General features: G+C 40.9%; 1 protein-coding gene across 2 annotated transcripts in view; it reads right to left on the bottom strand.

The window, feature by feature from the left end:
* The window catches only part of ccdc93 (coiled-coil domain containing 93), a 76896-nt gene that overhangs the window by 9532 nt on the left and 47379 nt on the right, over positions 1–19985 (bottom strand). For both annotated transcript variants that reach the window (XM_038789838.1, XM_038789839.1), the window contains 7 exons: positions 17302–17375; positions 13340–13421; positions 12273–12347; positions 8678–8749; positions 7073–7181; positions 4835–4917; positions 491–528 (listed from right to left, as the gene is read on the bottom strand). In XM_038789838.1, the coding sequence (XP_038645766.1) occupies positions 491–528; positions 4835–4917; positions 7073–7181; positions 8678–8749; positions 12273–12347; positions 13340–13421; positions 17302–17375 (533 nt within the window). The remainder of the gene's footprint in view (positions 1–490; positions 529–4834; positions 4918–7072; positions 7182–8677; positions 8750–12272; positions 12348–13339; positions 13422–17301; positions 17376–19985) is intronic.

Here is a 19985-nt window from a genome sequence, read left to right as displayed (position 1 = left end):
CACCACTGTGAAACAGGTAACTAAATGAAAAAAGTGCATCAATCAGTCATAAATCAAAGGGTGATTAATTTATTAGGCTGATGATTAATTGGATAATTCAATTGAATCCCCGAGTCAAAATTGATAGAAGTTCCAATGTAGTACACTTTTATGCTAATATATTGAGAACTACATTATTTGATGATCTCGTGGGATTTGACATTTAATTATGAAAATGCATACAAAGGACATTAACTGAGGATAAACATCTCCAAGAACTATTCAATTATTTCACAAAAGCCAGAAACCAAAATGGGCACACGCCTATTGAAAAATACTTTGTTTTTGGAACAAATTTCCTTAAAAGCTTGAACATGGTGTATTTAGGAAGCACACTACAAGCAAGCCCACTGACCCAGAAAAAAAATGTTTCCAAAGCATGATTAATAAATGAACTTTTAGAACCTCAGCAAAGGTACAAAACAGCGGACCCAACTTGCATGGTACTTACTGTTGAAAATTATCATGAATTGAATTCAACAGGTTAACCTGGTAAAAAGAAAGTTGGATCAGTCCTTCAGACAGACATTGATACAATACTTGTGGAGTGCCTAGTCCTCAATAAGGCACCAAACTTTCCATCTTGCGATAAATAAACATGTTTAAATATAAAAGTTAAAACATACATATAAGCCAGTGCTCACTAAAACGTTCAGAAAAAGGGCTTTGCCTACATATAGAACTTCCCTTTGGCGTCTTCAATTGGCAAAATGATTCCCCAAGCTCAGTGTTTTTCAAATGTTTCTTCCCAGTATCCACGCCAGCCGACCTTTCGTGATCCACACCACGTCTGCTTATATTTAATGCAAGAGGGAAGCCTTCTTCGTCCTCACAATCTCACTTGAATCAGGTTCAAAGGAAGAGAGGGCAATGCATGCATCAGGTGCAGACTTCAGCCGGTTCCTTTGTGCTGTCTTAATCTTTGTGAGAAAGGAAAATCCAACCTCGCATATATAGGTCACCATGAAGGACAGTACAGCAGTCCCCCGTTATACCGCGCTCCGCAATACCGCGGTTCACGATATACGGCGAGGGGGGGGCTTACGGACCCCAACTGTCAGCTTCCCTCTCCGGATCAAAGTGAGCCGGCCGCTGAAATTGACACTGCCGGCTGCTCTCTCCCTCCAATCAGCCGGCAGTGTCAATTTCAGCGGCCGGCTCACTTTGATCCGGAGGGAAGCTGCTCTCTCATTGAAACAATCAGCCAGCCGCTGAAATTGACACTGCCGGCTAATTGGAGGGAGAGCGCAGCCGGGCGCTGAAATTGACACTGCCGGCTGATTGGAGGGAGAGCGCAGCTGGCAGTGTCAACTTCAGCGGCCGGCTGATTGTTCCAGTGAGAGAGCAGCTTCCCTCTCCGGATCAAAAGTGAGCCGGCCGCTGAAATTGACACTGCCGGCTGCTCTCTCCCTCCAATCAGCCGGCAGTGTCAATTTCAGCGGCCGGCTCACTTTGATCCGGAGAGGGAAGCTGCTCTCTCACTGAAACAATTAGCCGGCCGCTGAAATTGACACTGCCGGCTGCTCTCTCCCTCCAATCCAACTTTTAAGTTGTTAAAAATGCAGCAGTGCTTGTTTTAATTAGATCCACGATGGGGGTTTTAAATTTATTTAAAAATCTATGCATGTGCTTCCCATTGCGAGTCTACGGGGGTCTGACCTCTCCCCCCGCCCCCCGTAGACTCACAATGGGAAGCGCATGCATAGATGTTTAAATAAATTTAAAACCCCCCATCGTGGATATCCACGGCTCGGATGCAACGCGGGTGGCTGTCTTGGACCCCAACACCCGCGTTATAAAGGGGGACTACTGTAGCAACAAAATGCTTGTTTTATTCAGCACTGGATAGCTACTCCAGAACGCTGACAGGCTCATCAGCTTCTGGCATGATTGTAATGTGGTATCACAGGTCAGGTACACCTGCGTAGCCTTTTCATTTGGAGTCAGCTATAAGTTAATAACTGACTCTGGGGTCTCAAACTTCAAATGGAATTTTTCATCCACCACTTCTTTTCAAAATCTGAAAATTCTCCTCACATTTGAGTGTAGTTCATTGCATATAACACACATTAAAGGCTTTGCATCTTTATTTGCATTGGCACAATTGGCAAAACCATACCAGAAATCAATGTTATATTGCTTTGTTCCGAAGTTAAGTTTCTTTGTAGGCCGTTAATCAGGAGGTCCTAGAGTTGTGTATAGAGCTAACACTAACACTGTTCCGTCCTGTCATGGACTCTCCTACGCACATCTTGGGGACTTGTGGGAGGAAACTGGAGCACCCAGAGGAAACCCACGCAGACACAGGGAGAACTTGCAGACTCCACACAGATAGTGACACATGCCTGGAATTGAACCTGGGACCCTGGCACTGTGAAGCAACAATGCTAACCACTGCCACCCAAACAAAGATGGGACTCATTAAAATCCCAAATTTATGAAAACAAATTCAAAGTAACTTCATAATTGACTGCTTTTTTGAGAACCAAGTTTAACTATCCTTGTACACATTCTAATAAAGCAACACTAAATTTTCTTTTATTATTAGTTAAGTTTTACAGACTTCAAAAATACTTCACACTTGCCAAAGATAAACTTCTTTGGCAGTTTGCTTTATTCTTAGAAGGAATTTTCTTTCCCAGATACAAACATTCATAGAAAACAGATTTGCTATCCCTCGACACCTTTGGGTGAACAAGCCTTTTGCTCCCTGTACATTTCCCAATCTCTATTAATGATTATTTTGAATATATCTTCCCAAATTAAGAAAAATCCAAAAATGCTTAAATCACAATGCTGTAGATATAAATAAACAGATTCAGACTCAATTGTGAACACAACTTGGGTTGTTGAACTAACGCTAACAGTCAAATTCATCACGCCAGATTTCCCAAATCTATGGGATTCCCTCGCCAACTTGACATCTGAGGTACAGGGGGTTAGGGGGGGGGTTAAGTCCTCAAAACCACATAATTGAAGTTTCAAGTGGCTTGGTGGGCAAGTGCATCACTTGTGTTGCTCCGAGCGAAGATCAGGAGGTGTTAGAATTTTTGCCTGTTCTTGGCAAGACATCAGTTCAGTTACTAAACTGAGCTTAGCATCACTGAATCGGGGGGGGGGGGGAAAGAGAGATTAAAAAAAGATCAGCCAGAATTTCTGGAAAGTGTACATAATTGGATATTGAACAAGGATGGACAGGATTGGGCTAAACTGTGATGGCTAGCAGAGTTTAATAGCTTGCCAAAATTAATCACCAGGTTTAAGTTAACATAACCAGTTCACAGGAGAACTTGCAAAATCAAAGTTTACCAGTATTTCAGGTGGCAAGTGAAAATTGGATGGTGTGGGAAAGGAAGAATATATATGATTAGGGGCAGCAGGGTAGCATGGTGGTTAGCATAAATGCTTCACAGCTCCAGGGTCCCAGGTTCGATTCCCGGCTGGGTCACTGTCTGTGTGGAGTCTGCACGTCCTCCCCGTGTGCGTGGGTTTCCTCCGGGTGCTCCGGTTTCCTCCCACAGTCCAAAGATGTGCGGGTTAGGTGGATTGGCCATGCTAAATTGCCCATAGTGTCCTAATAAAAGTAAGGTTAAGGGGGGGGGGTTGTTGGGTTACGGGTATAGGGTGGATACGTGGGTTTGAGTAGGGTGATCATGGCTCGGCACAACATTGAGGGCCGTAGGGCCTGTTCTGTGCTGTACTGTTCTATGTACTATATTCTATTGCTCAATTAATTAGAATTTTATTTTTCCTTAATCGCCTGTCTCATCAACAAGCAACCTGCTCCCAACTTCCTTCATCAAATGTAGCATGGAAGGCCTCATCTTTATAGAAAAGAAAACTACTGTTTACCTATTAACAACTTTGGTTTCCTCTGGGCACTGCATCATTGCCACGGGTCCAAGATGTTCTGCAACTCCCCATTAAGAGGTACACAATAATTTGTTGTCCTTCTTTCTTCACCCTCCTTTCTATGGTGGTGATAGCAGTCAACATGGCTGAGATACCGAATGTTCGTGCACGCATCTCTTTGGTAGCAACAGACTTTCTGGCAATTTGTGCAACAACTTTTTTAAAAATTCATGCACGGAGCATGGGCATTATTAGTAAGGCCAAATATCATTGCCCATCCCCAATTACCTTTAGGAATATGGTGGTAAGTCACCCTCTTGAACCACTCCATATGGTGTAGGTACAGAAACAGTGCTGTTTGGGAGGGAGTTCCAGGTTTTTAAATACAGCAATAGTGAAGGAACAGCAATATATTTCCTAATCAGGATCGTGTGACTTTGAAGGAAATTTGCAGATGATGTCTGCTGTGCACCTTATTCATCAAAATATTAGAAGTTTGGAAGGTGCTGTTAAAGGAGCCTTGAAAATTGCTGCATGACATCTTGCAAATGTGTCAACATTATTGTTACTGTGCTCTGGCAGTGGTGGAAGTGAGTGAATGTTTAAGGTAGTGGAATGTGGTGCTGATTAGAAAGATGCAAATTCTTACTTCCTAATTTTCTTTCTCTCCAAACTAACCAAAATGCCTGTTTTTTTTATTTTCGGTTCTGAATGTCCCAAATATAAAAATCAATAACGTCCGTTTACAGATTTTTGACAGATCGCCTAGGTATTTCCATCTTTGTTTTGTTTTTAAACCTGCCAATGTCGAGTATTTGCAATTTAAAAAAAAAATGTTTAGATAAATGTAGAAAATTTTAATTAGCTTTGGACGAGCCTGTTTGCTACAGAACTAAACAGTAAGCTAAGATACAAAGCAAAAAGTTGATTTGGAGTTCCTTACCTCTTTTTCCAAGTACACTTTTTTATCATCAAGTGTATTATAGAGTGTAAAGAACTGTTTTGTTTCCTTGTGAGTTGCTGCAACTACAACAGAACATAGTGATGTCAAGCAGTAACATTCAAGGTTAACTGAGCAAATCCTACACTACAGAGGAAGTCTTAAATGCATTTCCTATAAAACGTTATCTAGAAGTGGGGTTTGATTAAAATGTTACAGAATTATTTTCTATTGTTTTTGATAAGTGAAGCAGTGTTTAAAGAAATGAATGCCATGTAGGCATGAGTTAAGACAATTCAATGCTACCAAAGTACTAAATTATTAGCAACACTGATTCACTTAGTTCTTAAATCTTGCCTAAATCAGTTGAAACAAACCAACTGAGTCTTTTTTGAAAAAGCAATTTAGGTTTTACATGTTTTTTTTTCTTAGGGTGAGCAGGAATTTTTAAATATACACCTTAGTCTTGATTGCATTCTTTTTCCATTTAAACTAATCTATTGCATGAAACCTACTACTCCTAACCACTTTGCACCTTCCCCTCCTCCCCACAACACAGCAGCTTCTGACCGAACATACTCTCAGATAATCAATAGACACCTATTCCATAATCACCTCTGCCACAGTCGACTTTGCCACACTGCTTTCAAAACTTAACATACTTTCAATGTCCCCTCCCCTATCTTCTGCAACTACCACCTAATATTCAACTGTTCCTTTCTTTCTCAAGGTTTGCAAATTGTTGTTTCCATCTTTCTTTTTATTTATAATAATAATCTTTATTAATGTTACGAGTAGACTTACATTAACACTGCAATGAAGTTACTGTGACAATCCCATAGTCGCCACACTCCGGTGCCTGATCGGGTACATGAAGGGAGAATTCAGAATATCCAATTAATTTAACAGCACGTCTTTCAGGGCTTGTGGGAGGAAACCCGAGCACCTAGAGGAAACCCACGCAGACACGAGGAGATAGTGTAGACTCCGCACAGACAGTGACCCAAGCCATGAATCGAACCCAGTGTGAAGCAACAGTGTTAACCACTGTGCCACCCCAAGTCCTCCAAATCAAGCGTTTGTCCATTGTGTAACACAAATACCACTGTATCGTGGGTAATGCTCAGCAATATTCTTCCATGACAGCAACAATAGTATAAGGGTACTTTCACTATTTCTGGACTTGCGGCAGTCTTCAAATATTGGTGACCACTCTATCCTCTTGAACATCTTCCTCTACAGTCCAACTCCGTAAGCACTGCTCCTTCCCTGTTCGACTTCCACCTACCGTATAGATATATTTCCTCAGTCTCTCTTTGAAATATTCCTCCATGATATACCCCAGTGTTCTAGTCTTGCCTCCCTCTTGCAGGTTTCTGACCTGTTTGCATCTCAGCTACTCATCTCTGCTTTTTCCAGCCAACAAGCAGCTGCAGCTCAGCTGGATTCAAAGTTACCATTCTGGGAATTGATTTTTGAAATCATTATCACTAATACGGAGACTTGAAAAAATATGTTTACAATCATTTGCATTGCCAAAACACTCATACAAACAGATGCAAAATCCTCCAAGGCATCTCTTCACACATGACAACATTAGAAAATTGCAAACATTTCTCAAAAATAATTTGTTGATGAGCAAAACAACTCTAGCAACTTAAAAACAAAAATCAACTGATTCCTGGGATGAAGAGGCTATCTTTGGAGGAAAGGTTAGGCCTGTATCCACTGGAGTTTAGAAAAGTGAGAGGTGATCTTATTGAAACATACTAGATGAGGAGACTTGACAGAATGGATGCTGGAAGGATATTCCCTCTTGTGGGATAGGCCAGAACTAGGGGACCCAGTTTAGGAATAAATGGTCTCCCCCATTTATGACAGAAATTAGAAGACATTTTTTGCTCAGAGGGTCGTGGATCTGTGGAACTCTTCCCCAGAGCGATTGAGGGAGGCCATTGAATATCTTTATGGCTGGAGTAAATGGAGTCTTGACTGATGAGAATCAAAGAAAGTCAGCAGGACATTGGCACTGCGGCCATAATTAAATTACATGATCTTATTGAATGGCAAAGCAGGTTTGAGCAGCTGAATGGCCTACTCCTGATCGTATGGGCAAGTACTTCTCTTCTCAGTATTTAGAAAAGTTAGTCACATGTCTATTAATGGATTTCAAGGAGAGGTCATTAGGAAAGGATACACATTATTCTAAAAGGTTTAAAATTTGTTAGCTTAAATGCATACCTTGATTGTAGAGCTCAACAAAACGTTTCTGATATTGGTTCAATTCAGCCCTGCTTGGTACTTCATCAATTTTGCGTTGTAAAACAGCAATTTCCCTATTTCTACGAGCCTGAAAGCAAGTAAATGCATCTGCAAATTAACGTGGTGCGCAAAACATCAAAACGAGATAACCTATGTAGCAACTCAGTATACAACTGGCCATCAAGCATGTATACAGTTTGAATCAGTAGTTTCATACCTGCAATTCATTTCGAACAATGGAAATATTAAAAAGCAATCCAGTCTACTTTACTGATTTCCGAGAACTTGTATCCGGAATCCGTTGATTTATATCAATAATTTGAATACCCAAAATGGAAGTCAAACTTCTAGATATTCAAGTTTTAGTTTTAATTAGTTTAAATTTAGTTTAAATTAGTTTTAGAAAAGCGAATTACTGCTGGCTCTAGAAATTGAAAATAATGCTGGCAATGCTAGCAGGTCTGCCAGCAACTGTGGAGAAAAAAGTTATTTTTAAAGTCATGACCTTTCACCAAAACTCTGTTAACTACATATCCTTCGCCAGAATTGCTGCCTGATTAATCCAGCATTTACCATTTTTATTTTAGATTTCCAGCACGGGCAGTATTTTGCTTTTATATTTGGAACTGTATTGTGCTGTCTTTCGCAGCCATCCCCATTCATCTCATTGCCTCTTCTGTAAAAATAGGTGCTGTATTTACAGAACGCTGGTCACTGCATTATAAAGTTACTTACGTGAAGTACAAGTTTGAGACACAATTCAAAATGTATGTTTTTTTGAATTCCTTACTGTGTACTTCTTCCCTGCTTTGCAATGAGTATTTGGGAAATGAAGAATTATTTCAGTCATCACATGGATGATGTGGTGAAACTTAATGTACTATGGAACAAAATGAGTGCATTGTGAAAGGGATTATTAGATATCCTGTCAAATTGTCAAAGCTAACAATAAGAGTATAAAAAATGTACAACATGCCTGGGATTACAGAAAATTGGTCAACTGTCAATCAGGGATGAGGTGGAGAAAATCTCCACTCGAGATGATGCATTGAACCAAATAAAAATATATAGGAGGGCAAGATTTTTGTTATTTTCATAAATTAGTTTATTTTCAATGATGCAGAAAGGTGTGCTCAGGAGGTGATTTCTCATGGCAGAATTCCGACCTATAACTGGTCCATAAACCAATAGCATTTTGGATGGTCTAATTAATTTTCTGGTCAATGGTGACATCCAGATGGGCAGCACGGCGGCACAGTGGTTAGCACTGCTGCCTCACAGCGCTGAGGTCCCAGGTTCGATCCTGGCGCTGGGTCACGGTCTGTGAGGAGTTTGCACATTTTCCCCGTGTTTATGTAGGTTTCGGCCCCACAATCCAAAGGTGTGCACGGTAGGTGGACTGGCCATGCTAAATTGCCCCTTAAATGGAAAAAGTAATTGGGTACTCTAAATTTATATATTTTTTTTTAATGGTGACATCCAGGATGCTGATGGTAATGTTATTGTGCATCAAGGTAAATGGTTTGTTCTCTCTTATTGTAGATGATCATTGTCTGGTACTTGTGTGGCATGAATGTTACTCACCAACAACAGCCGTATTTTCTGTAGTTTTTCTCTGTCTTCTTTATACTGTTGGTCTATTAATGCGTTGTGTTCCTAGTTAAAATTAAAACATTGTTGAAGACAAATTTTAACAGCTTTAACACAAATAACATACATATCCTGCAGATTCATTGCTATTCAAAATATTATACTGATGGAAGCAAAGTAAAGAGACTACTGATGTCATTAATTACCAGAGTAATTCCTGGAGTAACAATTTACACATTTCCAGAATGAACAAATCACTCTCATTCACTGTGTAGAAAATTTGCTCCAGGGTCCCTTGTTTGGGGAACTGAATTTTATCCTCCTAGGGTAATACTTTTCCCATTTGAATTTGCTAACCTACTGAAACGCCTGCCAGGAGAAATAGACCATGAGAGAAGTAATGTTTAACTAGGAAAGAGGGAAGACTTGACTAGAACTTGGATCTCCGCTCTTGTGCCAGTGAGAAAGTATCAGTGAGAAAGTGAAGCAACCTACAAATACAGAGGAGAATCAGACAATCTGGAATTGGTAGATCAGCAGCAAGTTCTTATTAATAATTAAAGTTGTTGGAAGATTTTCATAGTGAGAGCAGTGACATTGAGGAAGACAAATTTACTATTACACCATGTAAAATGTTGCTTTTCACAGCAAGATTTTACATGGTGTAATTAACTTAACCTTCCTCATTGATGTGCTCTTGACATGGTTAGTGTTTGCCAGGAAAGCAGTTGGTGTGACTTCTAGCAGTTAAATCTGCGACAACAAAATTGGGGAGATGAAATACACTTTCTCACATTTTAATGGAGAATAACTGGTCCAGTATTCCAATTGCAAATCCACATATGGCTAATGCACAATTTGACCAATGTGACAATTTTGAAGACACCATGATAACTGGTGAAATTTAAATTCAATGAATGAAATGCTATTAAAGCTAGTCTAATGGTGACTACAAAGCTACTGTTGATCGCCATAAAAACAGATGTTTAACTGTTGCAATGACCTTCCCTCCATCATAAGGTAATAATAATCATTATTATTGTCACAAGTAGGCTTACATTAACACTGCAATGAAGTTACTGTGAAAATCCCCTAGTCACCACACTCCGGAGCCTGCTTGGGTACACGGAGGGAGAATTCAGAAATGTCCAATTACCGAACAAGCACGTCTTTCGGGACTTGTGGGAGGAAACCGGAGCACCTGGAGGAAACCCAGGCACACTGGGGGAGAACGTGCCGATTCTGCGCACACACATACCAGAAATCAAACCCGGGTTCCTGGTGCTGTCAAGCAACAGTGCTAACCACTTGTGCTCCCGGATATTCACAGGTAATTGTCCAATGTTCCCGGCTGGGTCACTGTCTGTGTGGAGTCTGCACGTCCTCCCCATGTGTGCGTGGGTTTCCTCCGGTTTCCTCCCACAGTCCAAAGATGTGCGGGTTAGGTGGATTGGCCATGCTAAATTGCCCGTAGTGTCCTAAAAAGTAAGGGGGGGGGGGGTTTGTAGGGTTACGGGTGGGTTTGAGTAGGGTGATCATTGCTCGGCACAACATCGAGGGCCGAAGGGCCTGTTCTGTGCTGTTCTATGTTCTATGTTCAGCATAATTTGAGACTCCTCAGATTCGCAATTTGCCCATGTCCATATATGGCAATACCTGGGCAACATTTAGGCTTTGGCTTAAAACTGGCAAATAACATTTGTGTCACACCAGCGCCAGGCAATGGCCATCTCCGAACATAGAATCTAGCCATTGCTCCTTGACATTTAATGGCATCACCAATACTATTAACATCCTGGGAATACCATTGACCAGAAACTAAACTGGACGAGCCATATAAATACAAAGGCAAGTTAAAGCTATCAATTGTGCAGCATGTAACCCACCTCCCAACTCCCCAAAGCCTGTTCACCATCTATAAGACCCATGGGAGTGTGAGGGAATACTTCCTGGATACATGCAGCTCCAACAATGCTTAAGCTTGATACTGTTACGACACCCTGGGCGAGTGCGCGGTCAGTTGCCCCACAGACCCTGGAGTCTCAACCAATAATGTGTTTTTTCCAAAGACCTTTAACCCTCGATTGCTTCAAAGCGCCACAGACACTAGATTTATAAGTTAAATATTAAGAAACTGTTTATTAATAAGAATGAATGTATATAAATATATAAATACACACACACATATACACACACACATACACAAGAGTAAAAAGAAATAACAGGACACCGACCTATGAGTCTAGCTATCCCAAAACCCCGTCCCACTCTCCACTCACACACAAGATAGACACAAGACAAGGGTTGGAGACGGTGAAAAAAAACAGGGATTGAAGGGAAAAGTTTGAGGTGAGTCTTCACTGCTGTGGTTGTGGCTTTTGGCAATAGATTCCCTCAAAAAGTCAGGATGGCGCAGTTTCATCTTTTTGCCAGCTGATGGAGCTAGGTACAGGATGCTCAGGTTAGTGCAATTCTAATCGCCGGCCACCAGATGCTGTACACGGGATGTTCAGATCAATGCAATTCTGCTCTTCTACCAGCAGACGGAGCTATCTTCTCCCTGAGAGATTGCAGACCTGTGGAAAACATCTTCCACTTTCTCATTCCAGAGATCTCTTATGTAGGTCTGGTTTTCCCCCATGTCGTGTAATACCAGAGAGCTCTGGATATTTGTTTCTCCCTCAACTTCACAAAAATAGATTTAATTTATAAATTTATCATTACTCTTAGCAGGACGACTCTGTCTGCCATGTTGCTATGTAACAGTATTTCTAAAGTTCTTCATCGGTTGTTAAATACTTGGAATGTCTCTTGGGCATGAATACTCTCCATATACTGTATTTTGACCAGCAGGAGTACCGTACTAAGGTAAAGTAGGTACTTTTTAATCTTGTGCCTCACTTTAAAAATGACAAGGGACTACTTTGGCACGACAGGATTTGCAGTATTTGGAGTACTGATTGACAATAAGGAATAGGGGATAATAGTGAAACCATTTTCGGTCATTTGGCCATTTTTTGGGATCATCTCAAGAACTGGGTGTAAAATGTTTGGAATGAATTCCAAGCTGGAAATATCGAACATGATATTTGAGAGGGAATACTTTGGGTATGGGAGCTGCCTGGTTATGGAGACCAAACAAATGGAAAAAAATTAAACAAACATTCAGGCTAAAACAATGACTTTGCTATATAGAGACAGCATTAAGATACAATGAGATGAGAAGGCAGAAAAACGAATAGGATTAGTTTAGGTAGTTCCAAATGAACAACTAGCAGCACAAAAGGTGAAATGATCACATAAGCCATCGTCTGCTATGCAAATTCTTCAATTCTGTAGAAACTGATTTTTTCCAATTATTTTCTACTTAAGGGAATTATTACAAGGACAGTGTTCTTCAGAAGGAGAAATAAATATACTGCAACCTCCTCTAGGCCATGTTAACTTCAGAATTCATTTAAGGCAGGAAGGGAAAATAAATGAAAAATCTGAATTAGGTGTCTCAATTTCATCTCAACAATTTCTTTTAGATTAGTACAGATGAGCTACTCATCAAGACATCAATCGTTTCTTACACAGTGCCACATACCTTTTCTTCAGCTTCCTCAGTTCCTGCTACACCCTTAAGACTTTTGATAACCTGTTGCAATCGAGCCATTTCTTCCTGCAAACAAACGGCTCAGAAGTCACATGAGGAAAATTGCCTGCAATTAGGCTGAACGCTCTTTCTTTTACTCAGCCATACTTTGTGACATAATAGCTAGACTGGTATATTTATATTTTCAAAAACACAAAAGATTCATGTTAGTAAAATGCAACTGTTGCAACCTGCGCTCGTTCTGCGGTATCTCTCACTTCATCTGCTATTTGGGAAGAATTACTTACATGAAGTGTAACTTATTTCTCAGTCAGGTTATAGTTTGAACCCAACTCCAGGTGGGAATATTAGTCTCTGAATAGTGGGTTTACATCCAGCAAAGTACTGATACGTGTGGCAGTGAGGGGAGGAGATAACCTCAACTGAAGAAATTGTATGGCTGTACACACTGAAGGGATGATGACAGAAGGAGCTTAAACTTCACATCTTAGTCCTTATAAAAGAGTACAAGTTTGAGAAGAAATGCTTTATTGCAGATATTTTGGCATCGCAAATTAATTGTAATAGAATGTACAACACACGAATGCCCGAAGTTATATCTGGAGCAAATCAAAACAGCCAGACTTTTATAAATCTGAAAACACAAGAGTTTAGAGAACTACTGGTGTAGCAGGATATCCTGAAGCTTTTGACATTTTGTTACTTTTGATAGTAGTTACTCTTGAATACTCATCTGACAAAATTCTACCTGTGCTCAAGGTTAACTTTTTGCAGCAACAGAATTCAAAATTTGGAGCAAGTTAAGCATTTTCTGCATACAAGACTAAGTAATCCAGGCTCAAAGTCTGAACAAAGTAAGTCATTTTCAGATTAAAACAAAATACCACAAATTAAATTTAAACTATTTGAACTTTAAGCTCACTCAGTGCTTGATGAGGATATGGGGTAGTGGGCAGAATCACAGATCTGAAGCAGCTGGTTATTTATTTGTGACTTCAGTCGCATGCTTATCTGAATATATACATTCACTCATACAAAACATAACTTAAAACACTTACCCTGCAATGATTCCTAAATTGCTGTTCCTGGTCCTTTAGACCTTCATTCATTGTGACCAATGACCTCAACTTCTCCAGTATGCTAATTGGAAAGAGAGTTTTGTTTTTGTTTTTGCACTGGTATATAAAATACTATAATGAAAACAGAACATTTGGAAATGTTCAGCAGGTCAGGCAGTGTCTCTGGAGAGTGAACCAGAATGAATGTTGCAGATCAGCACCCAGGGAGGTGGTGGTATAGTGGTATCGTCACTGTTCTAGTAATCCAGAGTTCCAGGGAATGCTCCAAACCTGTGCAGATCATGTCCCAACTAAAAAAACACTTTCTTCCCTTACTCGGTCCATATCCCCCCATCTCCTCCCTATTCATGTACCTATCCATTTGCCACTTAAATATTCCTAATGTGCCTGCTTCCACCACATCCTCTGGCAGCGCATCCCAAGCATCCACCACTGCGTGAAAAACATACCCCACACATCTCCCCATAAACTTTCCCCTCGCAATTTGTGCACCCTTGTAATTGCTACTTGCATCCTTGGAAAAACCCTCTTGACTATCCACCCTATCTAGCCTCTCAATTTTGTAGACCTCTATCAGGCCTTCCCTCAGCCTCCATCTTTCCAGTGAAAACAATCCTTGTTTATTCAACCTCTCCTCATAGCCAACACCCTCGAGACCAGGCAACATCCTGGTGAACCTTCTTTGCACCTCCCCAAAGCGAGCACATTCTCCTTATAATGTGGTGACAAGAACTGCAAACAATACTCCAATTGCGGCCTAACCAAGATTTTATATAGCTGCAATATGATTTCCCAACTCTTGTTCTCAATGTCCCGGCTGATGAAGGCAAGCATGTCATATGCCTTTTTAATCACCTTGGCCACCAATATTGCCACTCTTAAGGAACTGTGGACCTGCAGGCCCAGAACCCCCTGCATTTTCCACAGTAACTTCATTACAGTATTAACGTAAGCCTACTTGTGACACTAATAAAGATTATTATGTTTTAAAAAAAAAGTTAGAGTACCCAATTATTTTTTTCCCCAATTAAGAGGCAATTTAGTGTGGCTAATCCACCTAAACTGCACCTAAACTGGGTTGTGGGGGTTAAACCCACGCAGACACTAGAGAATGTGCAAACTCCACATTTGGCACAGTGGTTAGCACTGGGACTGCGGCGCAGAGGACCCGGTTTAGAATCCCGGTTTGGGTCACTGTGCGGAGTCTGCATGTTCACCCAGTGTGTGCGTGGGTTCCCTCCAGGTGCTCCGGTTTCCTCCCACAGACCAAAGATGTTCAGATTAGGTGGATTGGCTATGATAAATTGCCCTTAGGTGTCCAAAAATGTTAGGTGGGGTTACTGGGTTATGGGGATAGGGTGGAGGCGTGGGGTGCTCTTTCTGAGGGCCAGTGCAGACTCGATGGGCCGAATGGCTACCTTCTGCACTGTAAATTCTATAATTCTAAGTGTCAGGCAATGGCCACCTTCAACAAGAGATGCTCAATGGCATTGCTGAATCTCACCCTATCAATATCTTGAGGGGTGGGGGTACCATTTTTAAAATAATCTTTATTGTCACATGTAGGCATACATTAACATTGCAATGGAGTTACTGTGAAAAGCCCCTAGTCGCCACAAACCGGCGCCTGTTCGGGTACAGAGGGAGAATTTAGAATGCCCAATTCACCTAACAGCATGTCTTTTGGGACTTCAGCGAGGAAACCGGAGCGCCCGAAGGAAACCCACGCAGACACGGGGAGAACGTGCAGACTCCACGCAGACAGTGACCCAAGCCGGGAATCGAACCTGGGACCCTGAAGCTGTGAAGCAACAGTGCTACCCACTGTGCTACCGTGCTGCCCCATTGACCTAAAACTGAACGAGCCATTTAAATACTGTGGCTACAAGGACAGGTCTGAATTTAGGAATCCTGCAGCGAGTAAGTCACTTCCTGACTCCCCAAAACATGTCCACCAGCTACAAGGCACAAGCCAGGAATGTGATATAATCGTCTCCACTTGCTTCGCCAGCTCCAGCAACACTCAGAAGCGTGGCACTGTCCATGACAAAACAGTCTGCTTAATTGCTACCCCATCCACAAACATTTCCCCTCTTCACCACTGATGAACAGCAGCAGCAAGATGTCCCATTCACAAGATGCACTGCAAGAACTCACCAAGGCCCCTTGAGTATACCTCCCAAACTACGATTACACCCATCAAAAAGGACAAAAGCAGCAGATACATAGGAACACCACCACCTGGGGCTTCCTTTCCAAGTCACTCCAACTTTCCATCCTGACGTGGAAATATATCGCTATTTCTTCAGTCTTTGGGTCCAAATGCTGTATTCCCTCCCTATTAGCACAGTGTATGTACCTGCACCACATGGGCTGCAGCGGTTCAAGACAGCTCACCACCACCTTCTCAAGAACAATTATGGAGAGCAATGAATGCTAGCCTGGCCAACAAAGCTTACTTTCCCTGAAGAAAAAAAAAGTGTTAGGCCATGTATTTAATTTTCTAATCTTACTTGCCCTATGCCAATTACCAAGGACTCAGGTATTGCCTGATATATGGAGACAGACTGGAAAACTGATAGTGGCAGAATTACATTTTTAAATAGGCTAGATAAATGCAGATTGTTTGCACAAATGCAAGGTCCAATGTCCTATTTCTGTGTTGTAATTTCTATGCAAGAGTGATTCCAAAGAGACTCAAGTTAAGATCTCAATTGAATTTGTTCGAGAAAAAACGATCATCAAGTCTTCATTCAAACTAAATTACTTTACAGGGCGGCCTATTCAATACATGTAGACATAAATAGGAAATGAAGTGTTACTTTTGACAGATTAGACCTTTTTCTAACAGTAGTGTACACATGAAATAGACGGAGATTGAACAATGGAGTGCTGTATTATTAACAACCTTCATTTATGTAGCATACTTAACATAAATCTATGTACCGTGGTACATTTTATCAATAAACATTTTTCAAATAGATGCATGTCTGTTTAGGAGCATTCATACCCCAAGAGAATTAAAGACAGAAAGCTGAATATGACAGCTAATTATGGTGCCTGATGAAAGGTTATCATTCTAAAATATTAACAGTTCTTTTCTCTCCACTGGCGCTTCTGAGCTGCAGTGTGTTTTCCAGCAATTTGTTTTTATTTCCAGCATTCAGAGTACTTTGCTTTTCAGACAATTGAATGATTTGTTGAATCAAATAGTCCTTGAACTGCTGCAACCGTGGACAAATACCAAGCTATGAAAACAACCAGGCATGGAAACAATATCGCACAGGAAGCCAGAGAGTTTATTCAATTGACTCCCTCAAAGGAAAATGCTTCCGTTGTTTCACTCTGTCCTTATGATTACATGTTATGGGAAGAATCCATGATAGAGCAGTGCACATTATACAACATCAGTGGTTAGAAAGTTCAGTCATCATTTTGCACTTTGTCATTATTCACTAACTTTCAGGCACAGCCTTCTTACAAAGAAATACTAAAATTGTTAGTCATGCTGACTCCATTATTTCTAGGTTTCTGGTCATGCTCCAGATGCCGCACATGTTTTCATTACCTGGTAATACAGAATCTGAAGTTGCTATATATTACATTAGATTTTACTGGATCTAGAATTTGTCTAGCCATTACCTGTAAATACTTCTATTTCTCTATCCATCTGTATTTCAATTCAACTAGTTTGAAACCACCATATTCAGCTTTACGAGTTTTGCATCACATGCAGAACCTCAAACTTAAATTTCTCTTGCAATCTACAAGTCACTTTCCTTACCTTGAACAATTCTCATTGATACTTAGTTCAGCTATTAATTCCACTGTCCCAGAAGTCACATGAACTCAAACTTGGGATTGTTGTATCAGAAAGGAAAGGTTAAGCTGTTCCTCTGCAATACCTACAAGGACTTAAAATATATGTGACTAACACCTACCTGGAATCAGCTTGAGATTCTGCAGCTTCAACAGTAGATAGCTCTTTATCCAATTTCTGCCCATAATTCACAATCTACAAATACAAATCTGAAGTAAAACGATGATATAAAAAGCTAAATACTAAATGCTGAAAATACTCAGGTCAAACGACAACGTGAAGAAACAAGAATTGTCTTCAACTAGAAACCTTGTTTTGCACAGATGCTGCCTGACCTGCTAAGTGTTTCCAACATTATTTATATTAAATAGACCCTGTAATGTGTTGTCCAACTTTTTTTTTGAAGTGTCAAAAAATACTAACAAACATGAAAATGATAAACAATTTAAATCTCAGATTCATTACATTCTACAGTAATATATAGTCAGATCTGCACAACCTTGACAGATCCACTTGCCCAACAGCAATGTTAATAAAGTGAACAGTACCAGCCTCCCTGAACAGGCCCAAAATGTGGCGACTAGGGGCTTTTCACAGTAACTTAATTTGAAGCCTACTTGTGACAATAAGCGATTTTCATTTCATATTACCCAACAATCATCTTTCTCTCCCTTCACTAACTAGATTACGCAAGAACATTCTACACTTGCAACCTTTACTTCTCATAATTATAGGTGCTTTCAGAAGATATTAACTTTATTGAAATAGGCTTACTTCCAACAAACTAAGCACACAAGAGGCATGATACGTTTTGACAGGATGAATGAGGAGACACAATACAAGCTAATAGTATGATTTTAAAACATCTGTCAGAACAGAGACTGAGATATTGTGTACAAATCTAGAAAGATGATAAGACAGGATAAAACTGTTAACAAAGCATATGGGCTTTAAAACGTACAAAGAAATATTTAAAAAATACAATGACATTTAGCCCTTCAAGCCCGCTCCGCCACTTATGATCATGGCTGATCATCAATTTAATAGCCTAATCCCGCTTTCCCCTGTATCCTTTGACCCCCTTCGCCCAAAGTGATATAACCAACTGCTTCTTGTAACCATACAATGTTTTGGACTCAACTACTTCTTGTGGAATGAATTCCACAGGCTCACCATTCTCTGGCTGAAGACATTTCTCCTCATCTCTTATCCTAAATGGTCCACCCCATATCCTCAGACTGTGACCCCTGGTTCTGGACACACCCACCATCAGGAACATCCTTCCTACATCAACCCTGCCCAGCCAGGATGGAATTTTATAGGTTTCTATGAGATTTCCCACCCCCCCATTCTTCTCAACTCCAGTTTACAATCCTAATTGATTCAATCTATCTTCATACTGTCATGTGAGAGTACCTTTAAGAAATGGATGTTTAAGCAATGTACCTTTCAGAAATGGAGCAGCTCATATTACTGAAGTGATGTCAGAGTGTGGGTGGAGCTGGGTTTTTTAGCTCAGCCATTTTGCAGTGTTCAGGTTTCAGTTTGAGAGAGAGCAGCTGAAAAGTGCCTGGCTGGTTTGCTGTGAGCTGTTTGAAAGGAGAAAGCCGGGATTTGAGGAAAAGAGCTTGGGTGTGTCTGTGTTTGCAGTGAGCTGGATCTGCGGTGATCTCTGCCAGGAGCAACTATCTCCGAATCATTTGGGTGATTTAAACTCATAATAGTAATGTCTTTAACCTGATGTGTTTCTGTTTAAAGGTGTTAAGTCTTTTGGAGGTTTGAAGAAACATTTTGAGGGATTATTTAGTGTTGTATTATTTTCGGGGTTATCTTTGAAGCAAGGGATGGCAAGTGATCCAATATTTATTTAAAAAGGTTAAGTTGAATTCATGGAATAAACACTGTTTTGTGCTTAAAAACCCACATGTCCATAATTGTAGTACCACGCCTGGAGAACAAGCCATGTGCTTCAAAAGCTAACAATCCATTAAAAGGGAAGGTTAGTTGAACTCCATGATACATTTTGGGGTTCTGAAAACGCTGCTCCCATAACAGTACGTCAGTACTGTAATGCCATCCCAGGAATCAGTCTGGTAAACCTTCACTGCACTCGCTCTATGGCTAGAATATCCTTCCTCAGATAAGGAGACCAAAACTGCACACAATATTCCAGGTGTGGTCTCATCAAGGCCCTGTATAATTGCAGCAAGACATCCGTGCTCCAGTACACAAAACCTCTTGCAATGAAGGCCAGCATACCATTTGCCTTCTTTACCGCCTGCTGCACCTGCATGCTTAGCTTCAGCGACTGGTGTATGAGGACACCCAGGTCTTGTTGCACATTCCCCTCTCCTACTTTTGGCCAGTTAATAGTCTGCCTTCCTGTTTTTGCTACCAAAGTGGATAACCTCGCATTTATCCAAATTATACTGCATCTGTCATTCATTTGCCCACTCACTCAACTTGTCCAAATCGCACTGAAGGATCTCTGCATCCTCTTCACAGCTCACCCACCGACCCAAGTTTGGAGGTATGACATTTTCTTCCCTCATCTAAATTATTAATATATATTGTGAATAGCTGGGTACCCCACTGGTCACTGCCTGCCAATTTGGAAAAGACCCGTTACCCGAACAGCTACTGCGTGTCCTTGATAAGTATGTACCTGTCAGGCAGGGAGGAAGTGGTCGAGCGAGGGAACCGTGGTTTACTAAAGTAGTTGAATCACTTGTGAAGAAGGAGGCTTAGATGAGACATGAAGGTTCAGTTAGGGCGCTCGAGAGTTACAAGTAAGCTAGGAAGGAC

Source organism: Scyliorhinus canicula, chromosome 2 (assembly GCF_902713615.1).
Source record: "Scyliorhinus canicula chromosome 2, sScyCan1.1, whole genome shotgun sequence".
NCBI classification, from domain to species: Eukaryota; Metazoa; Chordata; class Chondrichthyes; order Carcharhiniformes; family Scyliorhinidae; genus Scyliorhinus; species Scyliorhinus canicula.
The sequence above is the reverse complement of the archived record's forward strand: the minus strand, read 5'-3'. Positions and strand labels throughout refer to the sequence as shown.